This window comes from Pseudopipra pipra, chromosome 2 (genome assembly GCF_036250125.1).
Source record: "Pseudopipra pipra isolate bDixPip1 chromosome 2, bDixPip1.hap1, whole genome shotgun sequence".
In the NCBI taxonomy this organism is placed as follows: Eukaryota; Metazoa; Chordata; class Aves; order Passeriformes; family Pipridae; genus Pseudopipra; species Pseudopipra pipra.
In genome coordinates this window covers 97,585,469-97,605,831 of record NC_087550.1, presented here as the reverse complement: position 1 = coordinate 97,605,831, position 20,363 = coordinate 97,585,469, and the positions used below count along the sequence as shown (strand labels likewise).

Here is a 20,363-nt window from a genome sequence, read left to right as displayed (position 1 = left end):
ATGACCAGCAGGTCTCCTTGAACACTTCCAATGACGGGACATCTACAACCATGTTACCTGTTCCAGTGCTTTGCCACCCTCTGAGTAAAGAATTTCTTCTTAACATCTAATCTAAATCTCCCCTCTTTCAGTTTAAAACTATTGTCCCTTGTCCTGTCACTGTCTATATAAAAAGTCCCTCTCCCTCCTTTTTATAAGCCCTCTTAAGGTACTGGAAGGCTACAGTGAGCCTCCTCTACTCCATGCTGAACAACTCCAGATCTCTCAGCCTGTCCTCATAGGAAAGGAGTTCCATCCCTCTGATCATCTCCATGGCCCTCCTCTGGACCTACTCTAAGAGGTCCCCATCTTTCTTGTGCTGAGCACTTCAGACTTGAACACAGTACTCCAGGTGACGTAACAGTGTGTTAACACAGGCAGATGCAAACTTAACTTTTCCTTTCCTGTAACTCTCCTTTTACTAAAAGGATCTTCTTATTCAGTATCCTCTCAGTGGATAAATTAATGCTTATTCCCCATGGGCGCCTCCTCTACTTCCAGATTAGATCACCAATTAGACAGCGATCTTAGTGATAGGACTGGCTGAATGCACTCATTAAGCCTTCTTATTCCTGCAAGAGGAAATGGCAAACCTTGGCTTAGTTGTATCAAAGCAGGAATTTCTCCTACATGCTGGATTTCATTTTGTTTTGACTGTTAACTGTTAAAATTCTTGTTAGTATGAATGAATCCATGAATGAATGGTTCTATCCTACTCTTTTAAAAGACACACCTTCAAACACAGATGTCATGTTTTCAAAATTTTTCAAAATCAGAAAGAGAACTCCAGACCACTTGGGTGTAACTTATCAGAACCAGAAGAGGTGCTGAAAATGGAATTGAGAGAGGGAGGAAAATGTAAATATATAAATAATCTGACTCTTTCTACTACATATTAAAAGTAGGATGTGCTACTACTATATCTGCATTTGTGATGTAATTCTTCCATGCAAATAGACAAGACACTTTGACATCTATAATTTCATACCCATTGTTTCCTTTAAATGCTTAAGGTACTCAACTCATATATGTTTTCATTTCCTTTCTATATAACCTTTTTTCTCCCCTTCCTAAAGTACACTTTCATAAGCATGGAGAAAGAAAAAGAATTTGTCATCTAGTACAAATTATACTCATTACTAAATCCCTCTCTCCCACAAGATGTTGGAGGCCAATAGACAGATTTACTACTTTTTTAGAAGTGTTCCATTGACAATGCCATCTGCCACTCATCACAGAACTAGTGAGGTCCTTAATAATTCTTAAATTATTTAAAGACTTTGTAAAGCCTTATATGAATCCACACCTTCTTCCTGTTACCTTTTTGTTCAAAAGGCATGAGAGAAAAGGCATGAAGATCCAGTAGAGTTGTTACAGCTTATAGGTTACTACCTGTTTTTAATATATGTGCATATATACATCCTATGTATACAAAGATTTACAAACTCTACTCTATAATTTGTATTTTGCTGTAAACTATAAGGAATATTCCTGTAGGATTTATAAAAACACTTGATTTCAGAACTCTTAACTCCAGTATAAAATGACAACTGCTAGATATTAAGACCCAGTAATATATAGAAAAACTCTAAACCAGTCTCCTAGAGTAGATGAAAAAAATCTGAATATGTGTTGCAACAATGTTTCAAGGACTAAAATAGAATAGATAAAATGAAAATTTAAAATTTATTAACTGTTATCACAAAATTTTAAAAATTATGCCTATGCAATCTATGACTGAAAAAAATAGACAAGAAAATTGTTCAAATTCACCTTCATCATACCTTTTAAATATAAACATGTTTGTATGCAAATATTGTTTTCCAGAAACTAGATTTCATTAGGATTTTTTTAAATATTAATTGTGACCAGCTATATAAATTTGTCAGAGAGGTATTCTGTATCAGAGAGTGGTACTTTCGTATTGTTAATTTTTTATACATTAGAAACTGGTCTCTGGCATTTTCCAAAACTGGATTTTCTGTGCAGCTGGTCATTAAAGGGCATGCTGAAGATATAAGAGTGACAACCACGTTGAATTTAACATGAAATAATTAGCATGCATTTGACTTTCAAATATGCTGTAGTATCTAGAGAGTGTTCTTACAGGTTTGCAATATGTAAACACATTTCCCCTTGGGAAAAAGTAATTAGAATTAACACACACTGAGATGACCTGCCCACTTACAATTAGGGTAAGCAACTAAATTACTATTTGTTTTCACATACCAGATCTGACACTTGTAATTGTATATATTTGTTTCCAGTGCCATTTCTGGGTATTGAATTTTGTATTTGCTCTTTTTCAGTCTATCTAGGAACAAACAAAAATTGTAATATGCGTACGCTAGACTAAGGAAGATAAATACAATTTCACCTCTCAAAAAAAGCAAACCAAAGTAACTACAACAGCACATAGCTACATGCTATAAAGAAATTATAACTTTAAAAACAAACTCTAATGATTAGATAGAATCACAGGCCAAACTCTGCCCTCCAGCAGTCCAAGGTAATAATTCTGCAGACCCCTCTCCTTGCTTTGCTAGGAATCAAAAACTCTTATCATTTTGTGATCCCTGTGCCCAAGATGGCCTTCGACCATCAAATCACTCACCAGTCTTCCTCTATTCATAGACAGCAGGTCCAGCAGGGTACCTCCCCAGGTTGGCTCACTCACCAGCTGTGTCAGGAAGTTATCTTCTATACACTTCAAGAACCACTTACACAGTTTCCAGTCCACTGTACTGTATTTGCAGCAGACATCTGGTAAGCTGAAGTCCCCTACATTAACAAGGGCCAGCAGTTGTGAGACTTCTCCCAGCTGCTCATAGAATATTTTGTCTGCCTCTTCATCCTGGCTGGGTGGTCTATAACATATTCCCACCATGATATCTTTCTTGTTGGCCTATCCCCTGATTCTTACCCATGGACGCTCAAACCTATCACCACCATCATTAAGCTCTAGATAATGAAAACACTCTTTAACATACAAGGCTACCCCACCACATCTCCTTCCTTGCCTATTCCTTCTGAAGAGTTTGATGTTTATACATAGTAAGAAGTCATAAAGCTGACAGTATGACTGAGAATCAGCTAGAAAAGAAAATGTCAGGAAGTCCATCACCTGAACTCCAAAGAACTTGAAGAGGTAATATAGGCAATAGGTATAATAAACTTATAACATTTATGTTGGAATTATTAATATATATTCATACACATTGCATATAAAAGGGCTTTACAGGAAAATACCAGTGCTGTTGAAGATCATCATATATTTATTGTAAAGATAATTTACCAATTAAAAAATGCATGATGTCTGACAATTTTTAGTTTGATGATAAAATGTGTATTTAGAACCAGTTAAGGTGAATGTTTGAATTCTTTAAATTCAGGATTGTTTGCATTCTGGTATACTTGTGCACAAGAATTACTTATGTACACGACTGAGCTTGCTATTCACTGTATCATCTAAAGTAAAGGAGACTGTAAGACAAATTGAATATTCAAATATGTGACTAAGGGGCTGCAAGAACTGGAATGGTAAGAATGCTGTCAAGCAACTGTGGCTTCCCAAAACCTTGTGGCCCTTCATTTATGAGTGCCAGATGTCTGCATGCTATTGAAATCTGGTTGACTCTTCATGGTCATTCACCAACAAATCGCCAAAGTCAGTAGAATAGTCATAAAAGCAATGGTCTACCTGTGCCCTGGAGTTGACAGGTGTGAACTATATAATGCCAGAACCAGTATGTCAAAGCAAATATTGGTTTTGTTGCTCTTACTAATATATGGGACACAGCAGTTCAGTGAATATTAATCTAATTACTCCTATCCCCAGGAGCAAGGTTTATGGTCATATACTTTGCATGTGAATTCACTAAAGGGCACAGTTAAGATTGCTCAAATGCCTTAATTGCTTCTCAATACCTTAATGTGCTTGGATATTCTCTAATTTAACAATGACTCTGAAGAGTCTGGGTTATAATTCTCACTATAATTGCATCATTCCTGTAACAAAGTTTGTTGTAAATTACGAATATATGCTATTAACCTTGACTTCAATTTAACATCACTGTTGTCTGGAAACTACATCAAGATTTGGGGCCAAGTGCTCAGCTGATGTAAAGCCACTTACCTCCAGCCGAGTCAGCAAAGCTGTGCTGACTTAGATTATATGTTATTTTTCCATCTCTAAACACTGGGCTCAAATAATGACACTAAGCTATACAATAACAGTGTGCACGTTACACATATTAATAAAGTTAAAAGAGTTACTGGTTTTCTACCATTGATTGCCCATCTTGAACTCATCTGTTTTGGGGCAACCATTTTATTGTCATGGCATTGAAATCAGTGAAACATTCATAGATATCCAAAACAATATCACTACAGGTACATTATATACTTGTAAATAATGGTAGAATATACCAACATATAGTTAATGTACTCAAGAGTCTTTTAAAATCACCAAATGCTTGGTCACTAAGCAAATAACCTCTCAACAATTTTCAATGTGTATGTTTGTGTTTGTAGTAAACAAAGTACTTCACAGTTAAATGTAGCTGAGAAGGCATCTTTATCACTATTGCCAAGAGGAAATAAAGATGTTTTAGTTTATTTATAAATACTGATGAGAATGTTGATTGTTGGGAAAACTTACTCACTTAAAGAAATTTGATATAAAAACACTTTTATTTTGGTATGATGAGTAGAGATGGCCACAGCAAATCATAATGATAGAAATGACAGAAAAATTGCAGTATAAGATCAAGATTTTAGTTAAACATTTTTTCTGGCTAACAGCTAGAAACAGCTGCTGCATGCAGTCACTCAGTCTAGAAAATTTAGCCTCTGACTCTTTGGTATATATTTTCATCCAGCAATGACACTATGTGAATGTATTCACAGTAATTAACGGTACATACTTTAAGAATAATAATTCAGGCACTTTTATGTCTTAGAATATATTTTTACTTTGATTTAGTATTTTTAAAAATGCTTTAATCTGTATCAAAAGAGATCAAGAAAAATACTTTCACATATTTTTTGAAAAAGTTAAATTGATGAAATATTTTTTCTCCAAATATATTGATATATATTTCCAAATATACAAATGTATACTTTTATGACTTCATTCCATTAGAAGCCCTGTGGTGACAGCTATGGCAAAGTAGCTAACTTAGAAAAAATGAACAATGACTTAGGATGTTTTTGTACATCCAATGTTTAGGTGGCCCAATGTGATGGCTATTAAAAAAAATTGTTTTCAAAAAAAACATGTTTCACAGAATCACAGAATGAGTAAGGTTGGAAGGGATCACAGTGGGTCATCTGGTCCAATCTCCCTGGTCAGGCAGGGTCATCCTAGAGCACACAGCACAGGATCTCTAGCACAATCTCTCTGGGCAACTTGTTCCAGTGTTTGGTAACCTGCACAGTGAAGTTCTTCCTCATATTCAGGTGGAAAATCCTGTGCATCAATTTCTGCCTGTTGCCTTTTGTCCTTTTGCTCGGCACCACCGAGAAGAGCCTGGCTCCATCCTCTTGGCACCCTCCCTTCAGATATTTACATAGATTGATGAGGTTCCCTCTCAGTTGTCTCTTCTTGAGGCTGAACAGGCCCAGTTCCCTCAGCCTTTCCTCATAAGAGATGCTCCTGTCCCTAATCATCTTTTTAGTTGTCTCCTGGACCTGTTCCAGGAGCTCCACCTCTCTCTTGTGCTGAGGAGCCCAGAACTGGACACAGTAGTCCAGATGTGGCCTCACTAAGACTGAGTAGAGGGGCAGGATCACCTCCATCTACCTGCTGGCAGTGCTCTTTCTAACAAAGCCCAGGATCCCATTGGCCTTCCTGGTCAGTAGGACACACTTCTGGCTCATGGACAGCTTGCTGTCCACCAGGACCCCCAGGTCCTTCTCTGCAGAGCTGCTTTCCAGCAAGTCAGCCCCCAGCTTGTACTGGTGCTGGGGGTTATTCTTCCCCAGGTAAAGAGCCCTGTACCCTAACTTCCGTGAGTCAAATATTTTCAACATTAATCTGCCATAAAAGTGGAGGCATATAAAGTGCCAGTATCTTTAAAAATTTGTCTTATGAATGCCTTTTAATGGTTGCATCAAGTTGATGAAAAAGTTTCCCATTCCAGAAAAGTCATAGATTATGACTCTGTACTGTGTTTTTACATAATTAAGTCACACCGCAAAAGATTTTTCAGATTTCAAGTTACATGAAATTCTTAATAATGAAAGTCCTAAAAAAAATTGACAATTTTTGGAAAAAAATTCTGAAGTATGTAAACATAAACAATTTTAAAATTTTATAGAGGAATTAATTATATAACTGATAGAAAAACCCCCAAACAGTCACTTTCAATAAGAAGATTAACTTCAGTCATCTTTTAAAGGAAAAAATTATGATGATTATATATAATGACATATTCCTCATGCCCACAAGCTCATATTTTTTCCAATTTTTAGAAGCATCATCATTGTGAAATGGCAACACTGACTTATAACATAGAAACCTACCTTCCAATAAACTGCATGGCTTCCTTTGTCAGCCTCTGAGTAAGGTTCTCATAGGACAGTGGCTGCTGGATAATCTGATGATTCCTCATTAAGAAGCAGTTTAAGTGTCGAAAATGATAGAAGAAAAACATCAAAACCACAAGTGAAATTGTGATTATTAACAAGCAGTAGTAGAATGCTTGGAAAGGTACATTGAGGAGGCCAATGTACCGCGCTATCGCCAAAGAGACAAGGGTGATTCCAGCGATTTGGATTGGGATGATAAGGGTTTTCTGAACCCCTTTTAAAAATACGCTGCCTTGGCCAGGTTTGCAGTCTCGGAAATTGGTCACAGTAAGCCCATAAAAGTAATCAAATCCATGACTGAGGGGGTGGTGACAGAAGTCATTACTGCTTTCACAGTTCATCCCAAGATGCCACTTTCCTAAAAAGAGAGAAGGACAGGGGGGATTTTTGTAGTTAAATCATCAAACTTAGTTTTAATGTGCACTATCCCAAACATGAAACTGTCACTGTCTGACTGCTATCCCCCTGCCACCAGCATCTATTGTGTGGATCCCTATTTTCTATGTAAACTTTCTTTATGCCTTCATCAAAGATTTTGTTTCATGTCGCCTATTCATCTTAGTTAGAAATAGGTTTAGCAGAGCTGCTGCTGAAGAACATTCAATTTTGAGTGGGCTAGCAGGTCACTGAAGAGCAAGAGCCCTAGCAGACAGTTAACTTTGGAAATTAAACCTTTGTGTATGTGTAGTTGTTATAAAAAAATACTATTTTATAACAGCAGCTACTGACTGAACAGGAAGAGCCAATACAGAGTTAAAAAATATCTTCTCTGAAATTTTTCTAGCAAATAATTTGAATAGTTTAAAAAAAAAGAGAAAAGAAGAAGAAAACAGTAACAAATAGGAAATAAAGCAAGAATAGGAAAATTATCAAAGCATTTATTATTTAAAAGATTGCAAAAATCTCTGAAATAGTCAATCGCCCTCACAATATACACAGATATATAGGATGAGGGTGATTATTTTGCATCTTTTTATTTTATATATGTAAATAAAAAGCCAAACAACAGTAAGAAGTAAATTGCTGCCAAATACTAGCTCTCACAGCATTTTGTCTCACTAGGAAATCACTCTAATTCTGCAATAACGTTGGACACTGACTGACACAAAAAACCAGGAGCATGATTTGCATTATAGTAGTACAATTTATGTTCATGCTGATTACAGTAAGTATCCAGATAATACATTCTATGACTCAGGTATAACCTCTTACCATATGCTTATGCATTGCTTAGCACAACAGACCTAACTGTTTGGAAGCTGTTATTTGAATTCAAATGCATAATTATTAAAAAACCCAAAAATTCAGTTAAGCCTGTTGAGATAGTTTGGGGATAGAGCTATGCTCTTTACTCTCAGCCAGAAAATGTATTGAATATTTTAAAAAATATGCTGGCCTTGACAAAACAGATAACATTATATATTTCTGGGCCACACTATTTATTTTTCTGAATCAAATATGTAAACATGACCAGCATAATTCTGGGGTTGTCTTAAAGGAAATAAACAAGAAAACCTGAAAACCCAGTAGGTCCTCATTCCCACAACTTAGCCCAAAGAATTTTGAAATATTTGTTCTACAGGCTTCAGAATACACATAGCAGAAAGTACAAAAAAGGAAAAAAATCATACATAGAATTTTCCCCTTTTCCGAACCATGCCAGCTTTTACATTTCTTACATCTGTAAGAAAGAGTGCTGATGCAGACAGTCCTGAACATCTTCTCTTGGGTCTAGAGAACTGCATATTCATTCTGTGCTTCTTCCTTTGGCAATGACAAATGCAGGTACTGCAATACCAAAGAGAGTGAATACGGGGATCGGTTCTGCTTTATTTTAAATAGTACCTAGCAAATGGACTGGATGTTGCTATTTCTCTTCCACAAATAACAGAATGGAGGTATAGGATGGGAATGTCATGTGCTTAAGTTCATCTGCTAGCAAAGGTGTAAAAAAGTAACACAGAAATTTGACTCTGAGTGTTTAGTTGAGTCCAGTTCTCCTCATACATCTCTTGACAGTCTAAAGTTAGAAATATCTTCTGTATATCATCAAAGCAGGTATAAAACATTTTCAGGTTTGCTTATGTGCCAGTGAAACTAAGGCCTCTTTCATCCAATCAGAATTTTTCCCTGTCAGATGGCTCCTCACCTGAGGTGGTATTCTGCTTTCTGTGGGCAGAATGGCTCGTCACTACTTTTGACATGGTTCAGTAAAAATTACCATGGTCAATTAAAAAAAAGAGCAGAGCAAACCACTGTACTGACATTTTAGATATTATAATGATGCTATAAAGGGCTAGATAAGGCTGGAACTCTGATTTTCATTCCCAGCATATAAAGACAGATTTTTGAAAAGAAATGTTTCAATGTTTTCTCTTAGTTTTACATGACTGTCTTCATGGAATAATCATAAAGCCAGACATGTAACAAGGTGAGCATGAAAAAACTCTCATCAAGTTAGATAACTGAATTAATGGTAGAGGCTAATGATCATGAATATAAATGACCTTCAAGTTTTAATTTTTCATTTTTTGCTGTTCTATGTCAATCTCAAGACACCTATAATTCAGTAAAAAACTCAAATTCAAGGTCATTTATTATGATATAGAGGTTTTTTTTAAATGGGATCTCAATAAAACTAGATACTGCAAGCCAGGATAGAAGAATCTTGCAATAACAAATTAGGACAAGGTAAAATATAGGTCCTATTTTTATCAAAAGGGTTTTAGCAAGCACAACAAATTGTTCAATGTCAGGTTGAACTTGGGCCTCAAAAAGAGATTTGTTCAGAAGCAACTGAAGCCAAACAAAGCAGAGAGCAGGTTAGTGGGAAAAGCAACAGAAGCTCTGGTTCAAATTATATCGGCAGCTGTGATGGAACGACAAAATTGCTGTTCTCAAATGGCTGATGAGGTAGAAGGTTCTGATAGATCCTGCACTACTCTGAAAAAGCAAGTGATGACTGGGTCATGTTTTGTTTTATTCCTTGTGACAATAACCCCTGCCTTGAGCTAGTGCTTCAGTATATTACTGTAATGTACTTTACAGTCTGAGGCCCTTCTGAATCTGAGAGCAGCGCAAAATGCTCTCATCTCTTTGCCAAGTGATGCTTCACAGGATGGACACTTCACACAAGCATCATAAGCATTTCAGTAGATTCTACCAAGCTTTTGAGTGAAATTTATGCTTTTAATTGTAAATTATGAGTACCTCAATAATTTGAGACTTAGGCATTTTTCCTTCTCCGTCAGCCACAATTACGATTTCTGCAGAGCAAAAGCAATGCAATGAAAGGCAAGAGGCAAGTATTATTCAGCCAAGAAAGTTCACTCAGAACTCAGTTTTTCAGAATCCAGAATCCTGGGGATACTACAAAAATCCATGTTTCCCGTCTTTTTTTCCCCTCAGTTGAAAAGGGAGCAATCTGAAGACTTAATTGTATATAATGGCATATTTCTTTTGGAATGATTTTATTTTTCAGATAAATGGCAAGAGGCAAGATGTGGAGCAAGATGCAAACAGAAATATTTTATGTGCTCAAAGAAATATATTTATATCAATAATAATAAAAAGTGTACGTGCATATGCTATTACCATGGTCAGATTTTAAGCTGTTTTATGAATAACTACTGCATTAATCCCAATCTCTAGACTCAGTCAATCTTGGATTGGACACCTTACTACTGTAATGTGTCCAAATATTACATCACCTCATTCTGGAAGAAAGAAACAAGTACCAGTTATCAATTAGTTTTTCAACTTTGGAGATAAACTACATAGGTAGATTTTAAACTTCTCTGGATAGCAAACAACACACTGGATAAAAATAGTGAGGAAAAATTAACCTTTTACTCAACTGTAATTGATCATAGTAGTAGTTAAAATAATACTTATCTAAGTGGAATTTTGCATTATGAATAGCTATTTCCTGTAAAACATCATCATTTCTTTCTACTGTTGAAATATCACATATTCTATGCATCTGTTCTTTCTTATAAAACTTGGGGTTTTTGCAGATCTGATTGTGTGTCTTCCTAACAGATGTATTGGATGTCACCTTCTTTGTGTCACAGGGGAAAACAATGAGGTAGAAAAGTGTATACATAGAGTAGATTTATAGCCAAAATATATTTTGGGATGTATCAAGCAAAAGGAAGCATATATTCAGAGGAGCAAAAAGTATAAAAAGAAGCAAAAATGCATTTAGGGAAGAGAAAAATGTCCTTAGAGAATAAAGCAGAGAGCAACTTGGGAGAAAGAAAAAAAAAAAAAAGTGACATTACAGGTTTGAGGAACTGAAAGGCTTAAAATTACCCTTATGCCAATCCATCACTGGTGCAGGATTTGACAATAATTTGTTTGGGAACTGCTGAGTTAGACTGAACCCAGCAAAGATTCCCTGACCCAGACCAATATGATGTGGTAAGAACACCAGCAGAGGCAGAAAATGGGCTGACTGGGAATCAGACTCTGTCTACCTACTCTTCAAATCTACATAATTTTTCTTTTTTTCATTTACATATGCTTTATCCCTAATTTTAATGCACTTCTTGATTTTTGGAAACCTTCATTATACTCCAAGGATATGGTGATATTACATTTTATGGTCTTACAGCTATCATTCAGGCCACTTGGAAGAACTGTTCATTAAGTATCATGGAGATAACTTCTGGAGATCTAAGTGGCAAGCTGTCATGTTGCAGTGAAAGTAGTTAAAAAAAGAACATTAAGTAGGTCAGCCCCAGAAAATGAGTTATATTACAGTGCTTGTTACAAATAGAAAAAACCCCAGCCTTTAATTGAATATGGAGCAATAGGAATTAACTCCATGAGGAACATGACAAATTATGAATGGCTTTTTTGCACTATGATTCAAATACACCTGCACTAAATATACTTCTGATAAGATTTTCTGGTTTTCTTGTTTGTTTCTGTCAGGACATCATGGTATTTTATCGTTTATAAGAGCAGGATATAGCTAAGTAGGATTTTTAGTTAGGAACACTAACTAAAGTTAGGTTTGTCTACACAATACAGATATTTTTTGAACAGTGGTGTGAATTGTTAGCCTTGCTAAACAGCCTGATTTTTTAAACAAAAATCACTCCCAAAATTACAAGTTTCTGTTTAAAAATCAATTTAAAAAATCAAATTGGATGCATCCTTCATCTAAATTAATTTAGTCATTCCAGTGTTATGTTCTCTGAACAACAATTCCCCGGCAATTCCAGTACAGAAATACATTATGTAATACAAGTTGTAGTCTAAAATATAAGCAGTCTGGAATAAGTCATTGGTCAAATTAAAAAACAAAAAAGGGACCAATCTTTAATTTTATACTTTTAGGATATTAATTCCAATCCTATTTAAAATTCACCTAGTGGGACTCCTTTGCCCATCACTGGATATTTATGCTGCAGTTAATTGTCTAAACTGTCTTTACAATGAGAGAGAAATACATTTTTATATTACTATTCTACTACAGGATAAGAAAACTTTCCTAGAAATGCCCTTTTCCGACTGATGACTAAGAAAAGAATCCAGGCAGTTATTCCAGGTAATAACTGTCTACTTTATGGATATTTAAAAACTGGTGAAATGAATTGTACCACTGTTCTGACTTGTACCCTGTGATCAACCCCTTATTGTGATCAATCCCTCTGTTGTAATCAAATTCCTATTTATACTGAAAACTTTTCAAGAGCTTGACTAATTTTCAGTTTGTTCATCATGTTTCTCCAGTACCATGCACAGTGAGACTATAACTACACAAGTGAATTAGACATACTTATCAGATTAGTGTTTCACATAGGCACGGGAATGTGCTCAGCTTTGTGCCAGAAAAATAAATTCATCATGCTGTGGGGGGAAAATGCTTAATGCAAACCCTTAATAGTCTATATGAGAAGCTAATGTTCTTTTGATTTAAATGAATGTAAAATAGTGTTGCACATGCGTTGTTGCACAATTTTACCTATTAGAGCAGTTGCGTAACCTTTCTGTTTCAGGAGTTTGGAAAAAGTTATTTCTTCAGAAGGAAGTCCCCCGGAAGAGGCAGAAAATAAGAAGACACCAACTCGTGAGAAGGCAGCCATTCCTAAATACAATGAAATTTAATGAGACCTGGATAATACGGAGAAACTACTTTCTGCATGCACTTTTTTGCTTCAGGTGGTATCACTTAAATGACACATTACAACCAGACATTAAATGTTGCAAGTGGCTGATACAATCATCCATTTAGCTGAGTGAGGTCTTCTCTGTATTGACATCAGAAATTGAGAAGTTTAGAAAAAAAAGTCTCTGCTTATAACCATGGGGCCAGACATGACATAAACAGCTGCATGTCCTTCTGTAGGTGTTCTAAGTTTTTTTCAGCAAACCTGAAAAAAGTTGAGCTTGAATAACTTATTTTTCTTGTACCTGGGGTAGGAATGGAACTGAGGACTGAGATCATTCCCAAGTTCTACTCTCCAAATTTCCACTTTCTTCATACATGGTTTTCTATAAGCCTTTAAGGTTATTTAAGAAAAGGTACATTGAAATAAGGCAGTCTTACTACTGGGTATGTAAATATCATGAGGTCAAAAGAGCGAGAGAGAATCTAATTCCGGAAATAGAGCAGCCAGGGCTCTCAGCACTGATGGGAGAGGACCAGCAGTCCAGTGGCACGAAGAAACATGATTCAATGCATTCAGAGTGCACTAAAAGAGCATCAGGTATCAGCTAACAAGACAATATCTAAATAAGGCACAGTAATTTCTATATACTGAGAGTCTGAGGAACACAAATGAGCTTATAAGCTACTCTCAGGATGAGGAACTTGAGAGCTCAGGTTCATGAAAATTAGATTACTGGGATTCCAGATGAGAGCTGGCTCTGAAAATAGACAGACAGAACAGAGAATGTCTATGCAAATCTGTGCAGATGTATCTTCAGGAAGTCTAAATTATGCAACTGGATGATTGCAGTGCCCAAATTACATGATTGATGTAGACAACCAGAATCTTCAGTCAGGTATCCCTTGTGGTTACATGAGAAAAAGACTTGTTAGACTGGTTTATCAAAGACAGCTCAACTTACCCTTTATATGTTGACTTCAGTTTTTTACCCCAGCTATCTTTGTTGATTAACAGTTTAGTTTTAGTCATATATATATATATATATATAATTTATTTATATTTAATTTTATGTATTAAAGCTCTTGTAATGGAAATCAGTGTAATTCCCTTAAGCTACAGAAATGAAAGTACAGACTTATGTTTGGGGTTTTTTTTCATCATCACCTTTCTCTGAGTTTGTGTCTCATCAAATACTGCATTTTGGAATCTTTTTCTTCAGCTCTATTAGCAGGAGTTTTAAATTTATAACATTTTCTTCCACATCATGATTCTACTGCCTTGTGTAATAATCCTTTACTAGGTCTTCAGTGATATTTGGAAGCACTCCATATTTAGCCATTTTGTAATTTAAGTAAGAAAAAGTTCAATTTTTGCACCTACGTGGAAATGATCAGTGAAGAAAAAAATTAGAATTTTTCAGAATTAGGAACATTTTTCAGAAATAAGAACAAGAATTATAATGGAAAATGACCTGTTGCTTTACCTACAGTAAATATTAATAGCAATATAACTGTAACAGGTATATGAAATTTTCCTTTGCAGCTGAATGTAATGGAAAATTTAGCAAGTTATATTAGCTGGCACTTTTGCAAAAGCTTGTTACTTGATTTGAATGAGCATGAACGTATCAAGTAGGCTCCAGAGTCTTGCTTTGCTTTCATTCCCAGAAGCAAGGACAGGATGTTTTATCACTAATGAACAAGTGATCTGATTAATGTATAATGATCCTTGCTAAAAATGATGTTAAGGGAATGTTAAAGTTGCATGGCTAAGCACTGAGAGGCTCAGTCCCAGCACACTAAAGTAAACAGACTAGATCTTCACTTGCTCAAATGGGCTTTGGATCAGGTATTTGAAAAGTAAGAAAAATTAAATGCATGTATTCATAAGATACTTAACACTGTATATTGGTAGATACAGAACAAAAATATGTAAAAAGAAGGGAGATTTTTTGCTTTCCTCTTCCCAGTCTTAAGAGCAACTTGAATACCTTAATGAGCTGTCCTGCCCCCAACCTCCCCCCACCAAAACAACAAGAAAAACAAAAAAAACTCAAAAGGTAAACCCAACAACTTGTCTAAACCAAAAGGTTTTGTAGAAATCGAAATGTCTGAGTGGAAGCATTTACATGGGGTTCTTCCGTTGCGTCTTTCTAGATGCATCTCTGTGATGTCCAGCACTTGGGCTGCCCACCAACATACTGGGAGCAGCCTGAAAGCAACTAGGGAGGCAGGCAAAGAGAGAACTGAATAGTGGTCATTGAATGCTGGAGGAAGTTGATGGATTTTGCGGACAGATGGACTGCTCCTTACATTAAATAACCACAGTCAAATCTTTTTCTCGGTATTTAAACAAAAAAATATTTTACTCACTAAAAAGACTTTATTTTTTGTGTCAACTCTTCTCAAATGTAAAAATTTGCCATATATATGAAATATTTCAAAAGTATACCAACTCTTGATGAGCTTGATCAGTAAGTGGAAAGACTGATCAGTTATCCTCACCTAACTTGGTAATGATAAAGATATCAAGAAAGGTCAAACAAAAAAAACCTGCATAGAGTTTACTGTAAATAAAATATGATATTTATATATAAATAAAGAAATGGGGTTTTACCTGATCTTATAGGATATCTCCCTGTCAGGAAAGCTGCCCTGCTTGGAGTGCAAAGTGGGGCTGCTGCTATATGCTGAGTAAGCGTCACTCCTTCCTCTGCTAGCCTGTCAATATTAGGGGTTCTGGAGAAACATAAGCAGGAAAAAAAAAAGAATACACAAAAATTATTATTTGGAAACAGTTATGGTAAGATCAAGGCATCTTAGGCAAGAAGTATTAAGGAAATCAAGTTCAGACTTACTGTATGTAAATTATCAAAACCATGATGGGGTTGCAGTTCTAAATACTATCATGTCAAATATTTTTACATTAGGTGTCAACACTGAACTGAGACACTGTGCCACTATGCCAAAAATCTTTTTTCCCACTTTCATCTACTCTTCATGGCCAATACTAAATTGTTACACCTAGACATATTGCATTGCAACCCTTTTTAATGGATTTCTTGACCCAGAACTGTAATTTTGCAACCTTTCTGCTTCAGCAATGGGGAAAAACAGAGACTGGAGAAAGGTTGTGCTTCCTTACTCCCTACTTGGTGTCACATCTGTCTCTCCCCAGTAAAAGGTTTTTGGGATAGGGATAATGTTGTATGGTGCTAGCAGTTAATAGAGGAGATTAAAAAAATTACAACTCTGTGTTACACTCTAAATTAATGGTATCTACATGTCTGACATGATTATGTCTGCAATTTTAGAGCCAGGGGCACAACCGAGTTCCCATATCTGCCTGGGAAACCTGTCTATGACCTGGCTCATCATGCAGATGAAAATTGGTTCCTGTAGGAAGAAATCCTGTGTCCTTCGTTCTACGGATAAAAATTACTGATGCAGACTGGCCAGGAGCTGCAGCATGCTCTAATAGCTCTCTGACCCAGGAGATTAATGACCATGACCTCAAGGCATACTAGTGCTCCTATCATCTAAGTCTGAATAGTCAGAAACATTAATTTTCCAACTGACTTATTTGCTATCAGTAACATCACCTACTAATAACAACCAGTATGATGAAATTTCTTCATATTCCAAAGATCTAATTCTGAATTCTCACAGCAGAGAACATAGATCTTGGAGTCATTCTGGTCCCTGTGATGGGAGTGATTCAAGCATCAGTATTGTACATAATTGTTTCCTGTTTAAAACTAGAATCTGTAACTTTATTTTCTTTTTTCATTTATGAGGAGGTTTTACTTCTAACTAACATCAGCAGGAACAAGAGCATTTAACATTTGACAGGACAGTGCTTTTAGTCTGAATGTTTTATTTAACTTTGTCAAAACCTTTGCACCACAAACAAAATGACTAGGTACCACTTTCTCTTTTTACAAAATTAGCACACCTAAGCTGGTAATAAGGAACATTCCAGGGAACATTGCTGCATTATTCAGGCATATAAACATTTGTTTTAATGAATATATTGATTACTGTATGAAGATAAATTAATGAAAAACATTTACAATTGGTTAACAACAAGCTTGTCTCAAATCATGAGTGCTTCAAAATATGCTTAATTCATCGTACCTGTGTCATGTATATTTTAAAAGAAAACTGGTGACTCTACTTTGCTTCCCTAGAGCTACCCTTATTTGGTTGGTTGCTCAATTCTCTGTTTATAATGCAACTTTTCAGCAGGATAAACGCATCAGATAAGCCTTTTGTCAAGAAAAGAAAACAAAGATTGAAGATGTTATTCTCCGGAAAAATTATTAACTTTGATTACTTATAAAAAGCCTAATCAAATCTCTAAATGTTCTGACATTTTTAACTTTAAAAATCCATAGAAAAACTAAATACAAACCTGTGACTGCCCTAAATTATCAACATACCTTAAGGTTTTGTTCCCATAACATCCCAGGTCTCCAATACCAAGATCATCAGCCATCAGCAAAATGATATTGGGATTTGAAGCACTGTGTGTTTTGACACTGTTTATGGCACACTGACAAATTATTAGAAGTAAAAGGGGTCCCATCTTCTTCCTGGTGTGTAAGAAGAGGTGGAAAATATAATAAATAGACACCTTTTAAAAAAAATTTACTTTTAATCTAATTTTGTCTTATTATTGACCTTTGTATAGCAAAAGACAAAAAGAAAGATTGAGTATTTTTATTTGGCTTTTTTTTTTCTCGGGGTTTTCTTTAACATTTTCTATTTCATAGTTCTTAAAATAAAAATGCATCTTTTAGTATATAGCTAATTTTTCCTTCTACCTCTTTACAGAGATGAAGCCTTTAAATAAATACAAACAAAGAACTAGCTACAACCTCAGTGACAATCTTGCATACACAGATGCACTGCACAGCAATAAATCATAACAGCAAGCAAAACTTGGGTTTTTTTGTCATTTTTGTGAGGGGGGGTTTCTAGGTCCAAATGTGATTTGAGGAACACAGAACCTGAAATCATTTAGGACCAAAATTTCCAAGGCTCATTGCAGGAAAAAAGTGCTATACCCAACCTAAAATGGGAAGAAGAATGTATTGTACACAATACAACATACAATAATATGCTTTTATGATAAAAGTGGAGTATTTGCAGATGTGCATGCTATGAATGCTACTTTACCTCAAGAGGGACTTGTCATATCTCTATTTTAAACTGCATTGACTATGCCCTGTCTGAAACTGAGTGCCTGTAGGCTGTAATGGACCATGCCAGATATACACATCAAAAAGAACAAACTCTGTTTCTCTCTCTCTTTTGTGTCTGCTAATACTCCCATCTTTTCTGGATGTAGGCAGCCTTTTTCAAATGCAGATGAGGCATGAGTCACACCTGTACTCTGGATTATGCTGGGACAAGAAATAAAGTGGAAGAAACCAGGACTGAGGTAGAAATTTGAAAGTGAAAGAGTAGAAAAAGGAACTAGAAACAAGAATTTCCAGAGAGAATGGGGACAGCAGGTCAAGAAAAAAATCTTGTAAATCAATGAGTTATGGTAGATAAAAGTAACTGGAGAGAAGATAAGGAAGCCAGAACTGAAAGAGCTAGTACAAAAAGACTAGACATCAAGAGAGACAGATTCATAAATCAGTGAGGTGGGTAAAAGTATTTGTAGAGAAGACAAAGTAGTCTGAACTAGAAGAGCTTACACTGACTTGAATAGCAAGAATAGAAGTTGAGACCCAGCTGAAATGAGAATCGCAGCCTGAAATAAGGAGAAATGGGAGAAGAATAAAGAAACTGAAATGAATAGTATCACAGTGAATAGAAAAACAAAACTGAGGAAAAGAGGTGAGAGAACTGGGACCATTTGGGATGAAAGATCTGAGGAGTTACGATTAAGGTCAATGAAGAAAACTTAGTGGAAAGACCTTGGGAAGATAAGACTTGGGACTAACGTAAGTGAGAAGAGATCAAAATAGTGGGGATCAACCAACACAGACTGGGACTTCTGATTCCCAACCTTCATTATTGGCATTCTTTCAGAAAGTATAGGTGTGAAGAGGATTTTAACTCTTTTAGTAGTTCTTCACATACAGATAAAACAGTAGTATTAGCTATTTTATTTTACTGCTTAAGGTATACTTTATAACTCATTCACCTCACTTTGGTGAGAACAGTTCTGGTTTAGACTTCAGCTGGCAACATCTTGTCACTGCAGCAACAGATCATTACCTGCTTTACTCCATGGGAAGCAATCTACTTCATTTCAGACATGGAAATACACACACAAACTTTGCTACTAAAACACTGAATGCATTTTTGTTGGGTGGGATGCATCTAACTACCCCTTCATCAAATAACGGTACTAATGAAGCTGTGTAATGCCTGCCATGTCACAGACTTTTAATCTGCACTGTAGATGCACCTTTCTTTCCTGTAAGGATAAATAAGAGTGATTTGCTTCCCAGCCAAAAATAATGTTATTAAAAGTTATCTCTGATACTCCTCCACTCTGAAGATGCTGTAAACTCTCACACGCTGAGCTATTTGCCTTCAACTGATATCATGTCCCTGAAGTGAAATCAAGAAGGAAACAGGAAAAAGAAAATAATCCTAACAACTATGATTTCTCTGGTGTACTCTCTCTGCAGCAGATATTCATGTGTCTTGAAAGGATGTGCAGGGAAAGCAAGAAAAATCAGATGGATGAAATTGAGTGGAACAGACAACAGCAAAGAAACTCAAAGGAGCAAAAAGGGAATGACATGAGAAGAATGAAGCTCTGAGAATGCTGAGGGCCATCTGTGCCACACCAGGGTTTGTACTGGTGAAGAGACAGGTATGTGCAGACCTAACATGAAAATGATGACACCAAATCAGATGAAGCTTCCACTTAACCTCGTATTTCCTCTCTGTCCACAGACAATTCAAATGCTTAAGGAAAGAATGAAAAAAACTCAGCAAATTAATTATTTTACTAGCACACCCTTCTAGCTTTTGGCAGTTACCATTAAAGGTATTTTTGACAGGACAGCATTGTGCTGTATACCTCTCCATGGGTCTTTTAATCTTCATGAATTTGCTACAGTCTATTTTGAATCAATTAACTTTTGTTTTGTTTTGGTTTTTTGCATTGAACGAATTTGATTTTTTTTTTTTACTTCCACGACTTTAGATGTTCCTGTAGGAGGCATCAGCTTTGAAGGCTTGTGTTTTATATTCAAGTGGCAACATTTTTCCTTTTTTTTTTTTGCACGCAGGACACATAAGTGCGATTTTTAACCTTTGCTTCACTTTCCCTGCGATACAATAGAACTGAAAGTAGCATCTTTCTTTTCAAGTTGGCTGCAAAGTTGAATTGGTTTAAGAGGTGCTTAATCTCCTACAAGAGCCATATAAAAATTTGTATTTCACATACCCTATTTCAACCTACAATACTTTAAGCACTGTATATGAACTTATAGACATGAGTACATACATACACATGTGTCAATATGCACATATATACATGTACATGGGGAAAACACACACATCTTACTTTTTCTACATATCTTCAAATTACGTTTTTGTGATTCTAACACATATTTTCTATTTGTATTAAAAACCAAAG

General features: G+C 35.8%; 1 protein-coding gene across 8 annotated transcripts in view; it reads right to left on the bottom strand.

The window, feature by feature from the left end:
• The window catches only part of STS (steroid sulfatase), a 105,711-nt gene that overhangs the window by 64,528 nt on the left and 20,820 nt on the right, over nt 1-20,363 (bottom strand). For all 8 annotated transcript variants that reach the window (XM_064646555.1, XM_064646554.1, XM_064646548.1 and 5 more), the window contains 4 exons: nt 17,194-17,346; nt 15,369-15,490; nt 12,605-12,727; nt 6,565-6,988 (listed from right to left, as the gene is read on the bottom strand). In XM_064646555.1, the coding sequence (XP_064502625.1) occupies nt 6,565-6,988; nt 12,605-12,727; nt 15,369-15,490; nt 17,194-17,346 (822 nt within the window). The remainder of the gene's footprint in view (nt 1-6,564; nt 6,989-12,604; nt 12,728-15,368; nt 15,491-17,193; nt 17,347-20,363) is intronic.